Here is a 13,809-nt window from a genome sequence, read left to right on the forward strand (position 1 = left end):
CACCTTCTGGTACAGGTGCTAATGAACAGTAGAAAGTTAGAGGAAAAAAAAAAAAGCAGTAAAGGAGAAGAGAAGCAAAGGACCTGGTTAAGCAGCTCCTAAACAACTGAGAATGGACTTAGCTGTTTAGAATTAGTGGTAAGGGGCCCAAGAGCCAGGAAGCAAGCACACAGTATTGTTCATGTCACCTTTCTGCTTCCAGGCACCTCTCAGCTTTCACAGGGCAATAGGAAGCATAGGATTAAAATACAAAACCAAGAGCACAAAAGTTACATGTAGTAAAATTAATACACAGATAATCCATGATGACATTTCTATATCACCCGAATATAAGCCATAACAAAACATCTGTGACTTAGTACCCTACAAGCAAAAGTCAAAACAACTGATGTTTGATCACTGGTATAATCGGTTAGCTTTTCTTTAACATATGAAGATAAAACCATTTTTCTTAACGTTCAAAGCTAGAAAGTATGTAAAGTTGTGTATGTCGAATACTCATACTCTTGAATTCACAAAGAAAGTTATCACTGAGTAATTAAAAGAAAAACATTACCATATCAGATTATGAGTTCTTTCGTGATTATACAAAGAAAATTTCACACGAAACTTGTTTGTAATGAACCAAACCAAAATAAATTTATGTACCATTTTTTTTTAACTTTAGAAAAACCTAATACAATTGCTAAATTTAAAAAAGACTAAAAGTTTCTTAACTTTAGGCACCTGGCTTTATATTCTGTTACTTACTCTAAGGACAGGGAAACAGTTTAACTCTCCATAGTTAATAACAAAAGACAATCCAAGAAAAACTGATTAAAATATTAAGAACTTTGGCTACCAGGCAATCTATAAATACCAACGTTTCTGAACACCGTTAACGCGTATATTTCTTAAGTTTCCAACACCCCTCCTTGTTTTATGCAACAGTATTATCATGTTCATGAAAGTTGTAAGATACGTATATGACATCTGCAAGGGAAATAAATGAGACTCTGCCTCAGAGTACTGTGATGTATTCATCTTTTAGAGTGTTTTAAGAAAAAGAGGCTAGGTAATTTGAGGCTCCATTCAAGAGGACAATGACAAAGAAACATAGGTGCACACGTTAACGCGTGCCCACCTCATCAGCTCTCCTATCTTTTGATGAAAACTTGCCATCTGGATAAAACTCACAATAACTATAACACTCCTACAGCCCAAAAGATGTTGACTCGGGAAAAGTCAAACAGTGAAAACTGACGAGTGACACAGCAAGTGAGGAAGGGCAAATTATAGCTCCTGTACCTCCACGGACCTCTTCTCCTGGTCCTGGCTGTGCATGAGCAGCTGTCTCAGTTCCTGCACACCTCAGACCTGCAGGCATACGGTCAGGAAGTGGAGACGGGGCGGGGGGAGGGAGGACAGAAAATGGATGGAGGGGGAAAACAACAAACCTACACAATTGACAATCACTTTTCACACTCAACTCATTTCCCTTAACCACCCTAGCCCTTCCAGCTACTCTTAGACTTACTGGCACACACCTACCTTTCCATTCCTTACCAGGAGGCCCAAATTCTGAAATCAAAGAGGATTACAGACACTACGCAGCACGATGTGATACACAGTCAGGCCCATTCTTAGGGCATGATCGACTCCACACCTGTTTTCATTACCTCTCGTCAAGTTCTTCTAGTCTGCTCTTCACTGTGTGGGCATTGTTATCCTTGGTGATTTTCTGCAGGAGGTAGAAAGTCTGCTGGAACATACGCAGTAAATACTCCTCAAATTCCATAGGCACACAGTTCTTGGACATGAGTTCATTGATGCAGGACATGGCCAGAACCCCAAGCCGGCCACGTTCCTGACCCAAGACACAGTTCTGGCTGCTGCCGTTAACTGATGCCATCTTTCTGGCCCGGATGTCACAGCCAAAGCGCGCAAAGTGGAAGATGGTGGTAAGAAGGGATGGGGTGATGCTGGCAGAGAGAGGAATCCAACTGAAGAGATGAGCCAGGCACTCCAAGGCCAGGGAACAGATATACTCACTCTCCACATCAAGGATGGGGATTGGCTGATTCAACAGTTTGGCTGAACTAGGACTCTGCAACAGGTTACTCAGCAAGTCACCTGAAAATAAAAAAGGCTTCTGAGATATCTTTTTTTAAGATACCCAGTGTCAAATCTCTTATGAACCACTTTAAGTAACTCACCTTCTAAAAAAAAATTCAAAAACAAAAACAATTTACCTATCATACCAAAAAATAAAATCAATATACCCAATATCACTGTTGTTAGGTGCCATCGAGCTGATCTGAACTCAACAGTGACACATGGGACAGAGCAGAACTGCCTCATGGAGTTTTTAGGCTGTAATTTTTATGGGAGTAGATCACTAGGTATTTTCTCCTGCAGAGTCACTGGGTGGGTTCAAACCATCAACCTTTCAGTTAGCAGCCCAGTGCTCAAAGCACCAATTATAAAAACTTAACTGTATAGCAAAATTAACATAATTATGATTCATATCTTGAAATTAAAAAAATCTGGATAATTTCCAGTGTTTTAAATTTAGTGAGATTTGTAAGACAGCAGCATCTCAGGAGACAGAAGTAAGGAGGATAAGGACAGGTCTTTTCTCTGGCTGTAAAACCCCATGTCTACCCAAGTTTTTCTTCTTTCTACTGCCCCCCAAAATCATAACCTTGCTTTTGGGGAAAAAAAAAAAAGATACATGACTATTATTTAAATAAATAACTGAATCCCTAAGACTATTTATCAAGTTGGACTCCAAATGAATGAAAGACCTAAACCAAAAAATGAAACATTGAAATTAATAGAAGAAAATACAGAAGCATCAGAAATACAGGTGAGAGAAAGACTTCTTAAAACTACCAAAACACAAACCTTAACAAAAAATACTAACATCAAAATTAAGAGTTTCTATTCAATAAAGGACATTAAGGAAAATTATTAAGCATATAATAGGCTGTGAGAAGATATTAAAATTTTCTAACATCAAGGACTAAAATCTAAAACACACAAGAAAAAACCCTACACATCAACAAGTACAACCCCAATCTAAAGATAGGCAGCAGACTAAAGAGACATTTTTCAGAAGAAACTCAAAAGGGCAATCAGCATATAGGGAGATGTCAGATTCTTAAGTAATCAAAAAAAGGTAAATTAAAAGGAGTCTGCAAAAAATAAGAAGGTTGGATAAAGTCAAGTGTTGAGGGTGAGGGATGAATATAGGAACTTTCATGCAGCACTGGAGACAAGCACAGCCATTCGGAAGAAGAACCTGGCACTCGGTAAGTCCTGGTAAATATCCTATGGCCTGACAATTCCCCGCCTGGATGTGCCTCCCAAAGCCGCCTCCACACAGGTCCATGAGCAGCCAGTTATGAGGATGAAATCACAGTAGTGCTTGAGCTGGTGGGGAGCTGGAGGCAATCTGGGTTCCTCACTGCAATGAAATGAGTCACTTTACGAAGCTTCTTGCCTTGGCTCTTTAGAAAAACATCTTGGGAGATTCCCCCCTAAGCTCCCCTGAGGAGTTACCTTTGCCCTAGTTCTTTGGAGAAGCAATGGGGCGGGGGTGCTCTCAGACTATTTTCTGTCCCAGAGGGTTTGTGTTACTTCTGTCCAGGTTGATGGTTTGATACTTTTTGTCTAGCCCTGGGCTGCAGTAGGCCCTGTGATTAGTCTACATTATGAAACTGGCAGGGATTGGTCGGTTTACTATGCAAATTGAGTGACTTCCAGTCCTCTGAGGGGATTGGTCAGTCCACGGTCCTGCTGGGAGGGCCATGCCCTGAAAATGACAAGGAGTTTGCTTATATAAGCAGCAAACTCCACAGAGGTTTTTTGAGAGGCAAGAAGAGAGAGGAAGCAGAGAAAGAGGAGATGAGAAACCTCCTAAAAGATCTGTAAGACAGGTTAAGGGCTAAAACAATGAAGATAACAAGAGGCCTGAAAGATGGCCTATTGCAGAGCAGACAGCAATAGGCCTGGAAGGGGCCCAGCAGCAGAGCTGGCAGTGACAGACCCGAAAGGGGCTCTGCAGTAGAGCTGGCGGTAACATCAGGAAGCTGCTTCTAGGAAAGTGGCTAAGAGCTGAGCAAGCTGCTACACTGGCTATGAGCTGGGCCAGTTAGCAGTAGAGAGGCCAATAGCAGGGAGGCTAAAGGAAGAGAGGCCTACACAGCTGAGAGCGTACATTCACAGCTGAGAGGAGGCCTGCATGGCTGAGAGGTGCTGAGAGCGCTGTCCTGCACTGAAGAAGTGAGGGATGAGCTCTCCACTTTAGGAGAGCCTTCCAATTCTTGCCTGCATGCTTCCTGATCCTGAGTTATTCCTGTTACTTCCCTAATAAACCAGTAATTATGAGTATGGGCTGTGAGTTCTGTGTGGCCACAGCAATGAATTATCGAACCCAGTAGAGAAGTAGAGGGTGCCATGGGTAGAAGAGCCAGTGTCAGAAATGGTGAACAAGTTGGAGAGTGGAGGTATGTCTTTGTGCCGATCCTGATTCTTATCATTCTGGAATTCAGATGATTCTCTACATTGCAACACACTCACTGAGGGAAAATACAGGTATAATGCTGTTGATGTATGACACATCATACAGCCAACAGAAGCAATGGACTAAAAGCACAGACAGACAGCAGCTTGGAGAGACCTTAAAAACATATTACTCTGAATAAAAAGGACCAGAATTACAGCCTTACCACAACATTTATATATATTAAAATGTATTTACATAAAACTAAGTTTTTACAAGAACATGTTGCCCCAAAAAAGATACACATTATAAACATTAAGATACTTATTCTGTCTACAGAAGGGGAATAAGAGAAAAATCGGAATGAAGAGGAATAAATAACAAAAATAATGAGAGGAGACTTGCACAAACCAATAATATTCAAGCTCTACAAAATGGGAGTATGATTAAGTTTACTACTTGAGCTTGTGGTTTAAAAGAAAATAAATCCAAGCATTATAAAGCAGCAGTTCTCAAGGTTTGGTCCAGGGACTCCTGAGGATTCCCCTTCCCCCCTTCCCCCTGCCGCCCACCAAGACCCTTTCAGAGGATTCCACAAGATCAAAACTATTTTCAAAAGAATAAAATGGAAAATTTATTTTTTTCCCAAAAGAATACTAAGATGTTATTTGTCTTTCCCACTTTCGTTATCTCACAAGCGTACAGTGCAGTTTTCCAGAAGCTACGTTACATGTGATATTGCAACAGACAGAATACAAAAGCAAATAAAAGATTCTATCTTTCAATAGAGTATCTGGGTGCTACAAACGATAAACACATTCGGCTACTAACTGAATGGTTGGAGGTTTGAGTCCACCTAGAGACATCTCGGAAGAAAGGCCTGGGATCTAGTTCTGAAAAACCAGCCATTAAAAACCCTATGAAACAGACCTATATCCCTCATGAACATAGATGCAAAAATCCTCAACACAATTTTAGCCAATAGAATTCAACAACATATCAAAAAAATAATCTACCACGACCAAGTGGGATTTATACCAGGTATGCAAGGCTGGTTTAATATTAGAAAAACCATTAATGTAATCCACCATATAAATAAAACAAAAGACAAAAACCACATGATCTTATCAATTGATGCAGAAAAGGCATTTGACAAAGTCCAACACCCATTTATGATAAAAACTCTCAGCAAAATAGGAACTGAAGGAAAATTCCTCAACATAATAAAGGGCATCTATACAAAGCCAACAGCCAACATCACTCTAAATGGAGAGAGCCTGAAAGCATTTCCCCTGAGAACGGGAACCAGACAAGGATGCCCTTTATCATTGCTCTTATTCAACATTGTGCTAGAGGTCCTAGCCAGAGCAATTAGGCTAGACAAAGAAATAAAGGGCATCCGGATTGGCAAGGAGGAAGTAAAATTATCTCCATTTGCAGATGACGTGATCTTATACACAGAAAACCCTAAGGAATCCTCCAGAAAACTACTGAAACTAATAGAAGAGTTTGGCAGAGTCTCAGGTTATAAGATAAACATACAAAAATCACTTGGATTCCTCTACACCAACAAAAAGAACATCAAAGAAGAAATCACCAAATCAATACCATTCATAGTAGCCCCCAAGAAGATAAAATACTTAGGAATAAATCTTACCAAAGATGTAAAAGACCTATACAAAGAAAACTACAAAGTACTACTACAAGAAACTAAAAAGGACCTACTTAAGTGGAAAAACATACCTTGCTCATGGATAGGAAGACTTAACATAGTAAAAATGTCTATTCTACCAAAAGCCATCTATACATACAATGCACTTCCGATCCAAATTCCAATGACATTTTTTAATGTGATGGAGAAACAAATCACCAACTTCATATGGAAGGGAAAAAAGCCTCGGATAAGTAAAGCATTACTGAAAAAGAAGAAGAAAGTGGGAGGCCTCACTCTACCTGATTTTAGAACATATTATACAGCCACAGTAGTCAAACAGCCTGGTACTGGTACAACAACAGGCACACAGACCAATGGAACAGAATTGAGAACCCAGATATAAATCCATCCACATATGAGCAGCTGATATTTGACAAAGGCCCAGTGTCAGTTAATTGGGGAAAACATAGTCTTTTTAACAAATGGTGCTGGCATAACTGGATATCCATTTGCAAACAAATGAAACAGGACCCATACCTCACACCATGCACAAAAACTAACTCCAAGTGGATCAAAGACCTAAACATAAAGACTAATACAATAAAGACCATGAAAGAAAAAATAGGGACGTTAGGAGCCCTAATACAAGGCATAAACAGAATACAAAACATTACCAAAAATGATGAAGAGAAACCCGGTAACTGGGAGCTCCTAAAAATCAAACACCTATACTCATCTAAAGACTTCACCAAAAGAGTAAAAAGACCACCTACAGATTGGGAAAGAATTTTCAGCTATGACATCTCCGACCAGCGCCTGATCTCTAAAATCTATATGATTCTGTTAAAACTCAACCACAAAAAGACAAACAACCCAATCAAGAAGCGGGCAAAGGATATGAACACACACTTCACTAAAGAAGATATTCAGACAGCTAACAGATACATGAGAAAATGCTCTCGATCATTAGCCATTAGAGAAATGCAAATTAAAACTATGATGAGATTCCATCTCACCCCAACAAGGCTGGCATTAATCCAAAAAACACAAAATAATAAATGTTGGAGAGGCTGCGGAGAGATTGGAACTCTTATACACTGCTGGTGGGAATGTAAAATCGTACAACCACTTTGGAAATCTATCTGATGTTTTCTTAAAAAGTTAGAAATAGAACTACCATACAGCCCAGATATACCACTCCTCGGAATATACCCTAGAGGAATAAGAGCCTTCACACGAACAGATATATGCACACCCGTGTTTATTGCAGCTCTGTTTACAATAGCAAAAAGCTGGAAGCAACCAAGGTGCCCCATCAACGGATGAATGGTTAAATAAATTGTGGTATACTCACACAATGGAATACTACGCATCGATAAAGAACAGTGACGAATCTGTGAAACATTTCATGACATGGAGGAACCTGGAAGGCATTATGCTGAGCGAAATTAGTCAGAGGCAAAAGGACAAATATTGTATAAGACCACTAATATAAGATCTTGAGAAACAGTATAAACTGAGAAGAACACATACTTTTGTGGTTACGAGGCGGGGAGGGAGGGAGGGTGGGAGAGGGTTATTTACTGATTAGTCAGTAGATAAGAACTACTTTAGGTGAAGGGAAGGACAATACTCAATACATGGAAGGTCAGCTCAACTGGACTGGACCAAAAGCTAAGAAGTTTCCAGAGATAAACTGAATGCTTTGAAGGTCAGTGGAGCAAGGGCAGGGGCTTGGGGACTATAGCTTAAGGGGACTTCTAAGTCAATTGGCAAAATAAATTCTATTAGGAAACATTTTGCATCCCACTTTGAAGTGTGGCACCTGGGGTCTTAAATGCTAACAAGCAGCCATCTAAGATGCATCAATTGGTCTCAACCCACCTGGATCAAAGAAGAATGAAGAACACCAAGGTCACACGATAAATATGACCCCAAAGGACAGAAAGGGTCACATGAACTAGAGACTTAGATCATCCTGAGATGAGAAGAACTAGATGGTGCCCGGCCACAACGGATGACTGCCCTGACACGGAGCACAACAAAGAACCCCTGAGGGAGCAGGAGAACAGTGGGATGCAGACCCCAAATTCTCATAAAAAGACCAGACTTAATGGTCTGACTGAGCCTAGAAGAATCCTGGCGGTCATGGTCCCCAAACCTTCTGTTGGCCCAGGACAGGAACCATTCCTGAAGACAACTCATCAGACATGGAACGGACTGGACAATGGGTTGGAGAGAGATGCTGATGAAGAGTGAGCTACTTGTATCAGGTGGACACTTGAGACTGTGTTGGTATCTCCTGTCTAGAGGGGAGACAGGAGGGTAGAGATGATTAGAAACTGGCAAAAACGGTCAAGAAAGGAGAGACTGGAATGAGGGAGTGGGCTGACTCATTAGGAGGAGAGTAAATGGGAGTATGGAGTAAGGTGTATATAAGCTTATATGTGACAGACTGACTTGATTTGTAAACTTTCACTTAAAGCACAATAAAAATTATTTAAAAAAAACCCTATGGAGCACAGCTCTACTCTGACACACACATGGGGTTGCCATGAGTGGGAATCAACTTGGAAAAAAAAAAAAAAAAAAACCCTATGGAGCACAATTCTACTCTGACACACACGGGGTCACCATGAGCTGGAATGACTCAGTGACAACCGGTTTATCTTTCAATAAGCCACACATTAACAAGATCTGCAGAAATATAAAACAATGCCATAATTCTCAGTAAATTTTTCTGTTTGCTTTGGAAAATATAATTTTTTTTATTAAGATGTATTATTTGTTAATATATTTAATAGGGTCATTATGGTTACTTTTAATAAATTAATATGTATTTTTTCAATTTTCTCAGTTTCAATATCGATAGATATAACCTATGTAAACAAAAGCTCTTTGAGGAACTCAATAATTTTTAAAAGTAAAGGGATCCAGAAACCAAAAATCTGAGAACTGCTGAGCTACTCCAGGTATGGTCCATGGACCTCAAGGGCAGATTATCCAAGAGGCAAGGTAAGCACAATGCTTTACCTTGCTTACTGAATCATTTGCCTGTCAGACATTATAAATTTGAAAAGAGGCTTTGATTCTGTAGGAAGGTACTGTGGGGCTGGGAGAGAGACAGATGGCAGTCATACCTAGAAGCAGAACCTTTGATGTGGTGAAAAGATGTGAAACTGTTCACTACAGATGATCTCGTAAGCAAGGTAGGCATTGTGCTCACCTTGCCTATTGGATAATCCACCCCTGACAGGTCTGCATCATCAATAAATCTGGGAGCTTGTCGGGAAGGCAAAGTATCATGCCCCTACACCCGCTACTAAAGTAGAACCTCCAGGGGTGGGTCAAAGGAATCTGTGCTTTTACAAGCTCTCTCTCTTATATTTGCTTTATTTTTTAGAAGCACTGGACTAAAGAAAATCACACAAAATGAAATGGAGAAGAAACAAAGCTGTAACAATGATTGTAGAGGAGACAAAGAAAAACACTCAAAACTATAAGAGGAGAAAACTTTCCTGAAATAAGGATGTGATTCTACAAGATGAAAAGGAATATTCTATCCCAAGAAAAAAATTATGGAGCGTGATCAATACTAAGAGCATCAGGAATAAGGAAGGAATCTAGGCAGAAACCTATGCCTAATTCAGACCGCTCCACAGAAACATTCAAAGCCAGAAGACAGCGATACAGTCTCTACAAGCTCTGGGGCAAAATATGACATAACTCAAAGTTCTCCTTTGAGTATAAAAGCAGATGGCAATTTTCTCAAATACATAAAAAACGCAGGTAATGTATCACTCACAAAATCTTCTTACAGAGGATACTGGACAACGAAATTATGCAGACAAAGAAATGAATCAAAATGAACAATTAAGAAATGGTGAAGCTGTGGCAAAAAGATCAAGGCAGACATTGAATTAAATATAGAATTAAGACTAAACAAATGTAGGAATTATAGAAGGCTATGCTAGCTCTTTTTTCCATCTTTCACAAGCATGAAGTCTCAAAATATATGGCCTAAAATTAAAACATGTAATAAGAAATTGGTTTTCATACTCTTTTTCTTAACCTTAGAATTATCTTTTAGGAAGTACAAGGCTAAGTCAAAAAGTATTGCTACTAGGGTTCCAGTTCATACATGCACAGGTTTATTCCAAACAAAACATGTTTAAACATGTCTCTGAGATCAGTGGATGGCTGCAGACAAGTTCTCTCAGTAATACGCTCATCTTAGATTTTGAGGCCAGGGCTAATATCAAATTAACAATACTGAAGTAGGCATCTTCCCAAATCACTGAAGCTTTGCGACAAGTTTATAGGAATGCTGTCCCACATTAAACAATGGTTTTTAGATGGACCAAGCATTTCAAGGAAGTTTGAGAAGACCTCAAAGATAAGCCAAGGGAAGACCGCTCAGAAGGTTAAGGCAACTGTTTTTTTGGGATTCCAAAGGGGTAATTTTGATAGAATTTCTCTTAGGACACAGGATGATCATGGGTGCTCACTATGAAAAAGTTTTAAGAAAATTGAAAATTGCTTTGGTAAGAAAAAGGCCAGAAAAGTTGTGCCAAGGAATTTTTTCCATCCTGACAATGTACCTGCTCATTCTTTGAGGGTAGCAAGGGCAATCCTACAAGAATTTCGTTGGGAAACCTTACCCCATCCACCCTATAGCCCTGATCTTGCCTTTTTAGACTCTTTTTCGTTCCCAAAAACTCAAAGAACATTTAAAAGGAACACAATTTGAGTCCCTCGAGAATGCCAAAACTGCTGTTTTGACATGGTGTAAATCAAAGAAACAGAAAATCTTCTGAGAAAGGTTAAAAAGATGGAAACACCATCTTTAGAAGGGTACAGACCTAGATAAAGGACGTGTCAAGAAACAACAGCTTCGAGGTTTTGATATTTTTTTCAATAAGGGTTTCTATGATTTTGTAGCAATACTTTTTGACTTACCCTCATACTACCCCTTGTGGAAAAAGCACCTCAAGGTGAACGATTCCATCAGTTTAATATCTTGAAAGTCAAGTAAAACTAAAATGTAATTTTTATAAAAAACATGATGCCATTTTGTCTTTGTATCTAATCTAACGTATCCTATCTGTAGCTGTGTATAAAGAGAAGTCTTAAACGATGAAATGTTATTTGAAGTTATTCTTGTATGATGGCACACTGGATAAATTTTTACACTTTTTATACTTTATAAAGCAGCAGTTCTCAAATATTTTGGACTCAGAACCCCTTTATACTCTTAAATATTACTGAGAATCCCAAAGAGCTCTTATTTATGCAGGTTATTTCTATTGATATTTGCCATATTAAAAGTTAAAACTGATAAATTTTTTTAATATTTATTAATTTCTCTATAAACCATAAACCCATTGCATTCAGCTTCATGCAGATATGCAATCAAAAAAGTGAGAAGTATTTTAATGGCCTTTTCAGATAACTGTGGCTATTCTTTAATATTATACTAAAATTTGACCAGTACAAAATTTTTTAAAGGTTAATTGTGATGTGGAATTTAAAACCGTATCAATGAGTTTTTTTTATTCTGTATATTCGTGAGAAAATGGGGGTAAAAATGACTATGTGTTAATATTTTTATGAGTATATATTTGACCTCTGGGATCCTCTGAAAGGGTTTAGGGACCTCCAGGCATTCCCATGCTTATTGAGAAATCACTGCCTTATACTGCTGGATGAACATGAACATACAAACAAGTCAATTAACCATTCTTAGCCTCAATCTCCTCAGCCATTTGAATGAGGATTTTTGTACTTTATTAATAAGGGGTTTAATCTCCTTTGTTAAACACAGATTAAAAAACTGTCCCTATTCTAAGTCTCAGACAAATTTTTTCGCAACAGGACTGCTCAAGAGAAAGTAGAACATCAATGATAGTAAGAATAGCTACCATTTGCTAGAACTGCAGTCCCTAAGTGGTATAAATGGTTAACTCACTCGGCTGTTAACCAAAAGGTTGGCAGTTCAAGTCCACCCAGAGGACTTCAAAAGAAAGGCCAAAAAATCAGCCACTGAAAACCCTATGGAGCACAGTTCCACTCTGACACACATGAGAGGTTGCCATGAATCAACATCAGCTCGATGGTTATCATTTGCTGTGTTCTTACTACTGGCTTGGCACTGCACCGAACACTTTACATGTATATTCTCACACGTGTAATGCTCACAACTTCAGGGCAAATAATACTATTATCTGCATTTACAGACTGTTAGAATACTTACAGCACGAACAGACTGCTTCCCAAGGTCCCTCAGCTAGTAAGAGGTTGAGCTGAAACTGAAACCCAGGTCTGGCCCCAGAGGCTATACCCCTTCCCGGAACACAAGTCAACTGGAAAAATTATGCAACCAGGAAAAATGATAACTAAGAAAGTGAATATTCAAATATAGAAAAATACATATGATAGAAAGTCATGTGGAAACAACCAAAATGTAAAATGGCATGTGCAGGAAGATATATGCACATGGACAAAGACCGAACAGGATTATGTGAAGGTAAAAGCTGTTTAGAGGATGACCTTTGATTTTTTTTCTCAAAAAAATTATTTCTCAATAAAAACGCTTTTACTCAAATTTAAATGTTTCAAGGTATTTTAGTAGATTATGGAACAGTTTCTTTAAAATGTATTTTAATCAAAGTGGGAGGAATCACTACAGGACAGGGTCTCTGCTTCATACTGCAGTTAAGAAAACAAGTTACCTACATAAGAGGGTACCCTCGGCGAGTGACTTTATCTTTCCTGCACTGGACCAGGCTGTGGCAGCAATATGTAGCCATTTCCAGAGGTTGGCGGACTCTGAGGTACTTACTAACAACAAAAACACAATGGAAACATTTGCAATGGGATTTCATGCAGAGATCTCCATTTTTTTTAAAGTATTGAAATTTTGTGTTTTCTATTCAGATCTCAAGGTTTCTTAACCTTGGCACCACTGAAATTTTGGACTGGATCGTTCTTTGTTTTGGGAGCTGTCCTATGCATTGTAGGATGTTTAGCAGCACTGGCCTCCACTCACTAGATGCTAGTAGCACTCCCCCAGTTGTGCTAACCAAAAAATGTCTCCAGACATTGCCAAATGTCCCCTGGGCAGCAAAACTGTCCCGGTTGAGGACCACGGACCTAATAGCAGGCTCATTCATGAAAATGGGGGGAAACTCTTCAAGGAGCCCTAGGGAGAAGGAAATGGAATCACACAAGTTGCGAGTGATCCTACCAAGTCCTACCTGTATACAGGTAGCTTATAAGGAAACATGAAAAAATTTGCTAGTATAAAAAGAGATGCAATTTGGAAGGTGCTTTGGATAAAGCTACGAATTGGTCTCCATAATTCTAGTTCTCTAATAAACCTCCACTCTAAAAAACTTTTCATCACTAGTCCATGTACAGATCTATATTTGAAATTATATACCACGTGGACTAGAAAAATATGATCCCTAATTTTTAACGAACATGGAAGACCAAAGAACCGACGCCTTTGAATTACAGTGTTGGCAAAGAACTATACCACGGACTGCCAGAAGAATGAACAAGTCTGTCTTGGAAGAAGTACAGCCAGAATGCTCCTCAGAAGCAAGGATGGCGAGACTGCATCTTACATACTTTGGACATGTTGTCAGGAGGGATCAGTCCCTGGAGA

At 39.1% G+C, this 13,809-nt stretch overlaps 1 protein-coding gene across 5 annotated transcripts in view; it reads right to left on the reverse strand.

The window, feature by feature from the left end:
• XPO6 (exportin 6) overlaps positions 1-13,809 on the reverse strand; it is a 126,324-nt gene that overhangs the window by 52,702 nt on the left and 59,813 nt on the right. For all 5 annotated transcript variants that reach the window (XM_064295759.1, XM_064295758.1, XM_064295756.1 and 2 more), the window contains one exon: positions 1,659-2,112. In XM_064295759.1, the coding sequence (XP_064151829.1) occupies positions 1,659-2,112 (454 nt within the window). The remainder of the gene's footprint in view (positions 1-1,658; positions 2,113-13,809) is intronic.

The sequence above is a fragment of the Loxodonta africana genome, chromosome 12, assembly GCF_030014295.1.
Source record: "Loxodonta africana isolate mLoxAfr1 chromosome 12, mLoxAfr1.hap2, whole genome shotgun sequence".
In the NCBI taxonomy this organism is placed as follows: domain Eukaryota; kingdom Metazoa; phylum Chordata; class Mammalia; order Proboscidea; family Elephantidae; genus Loxodonta; species Loxodonta africana.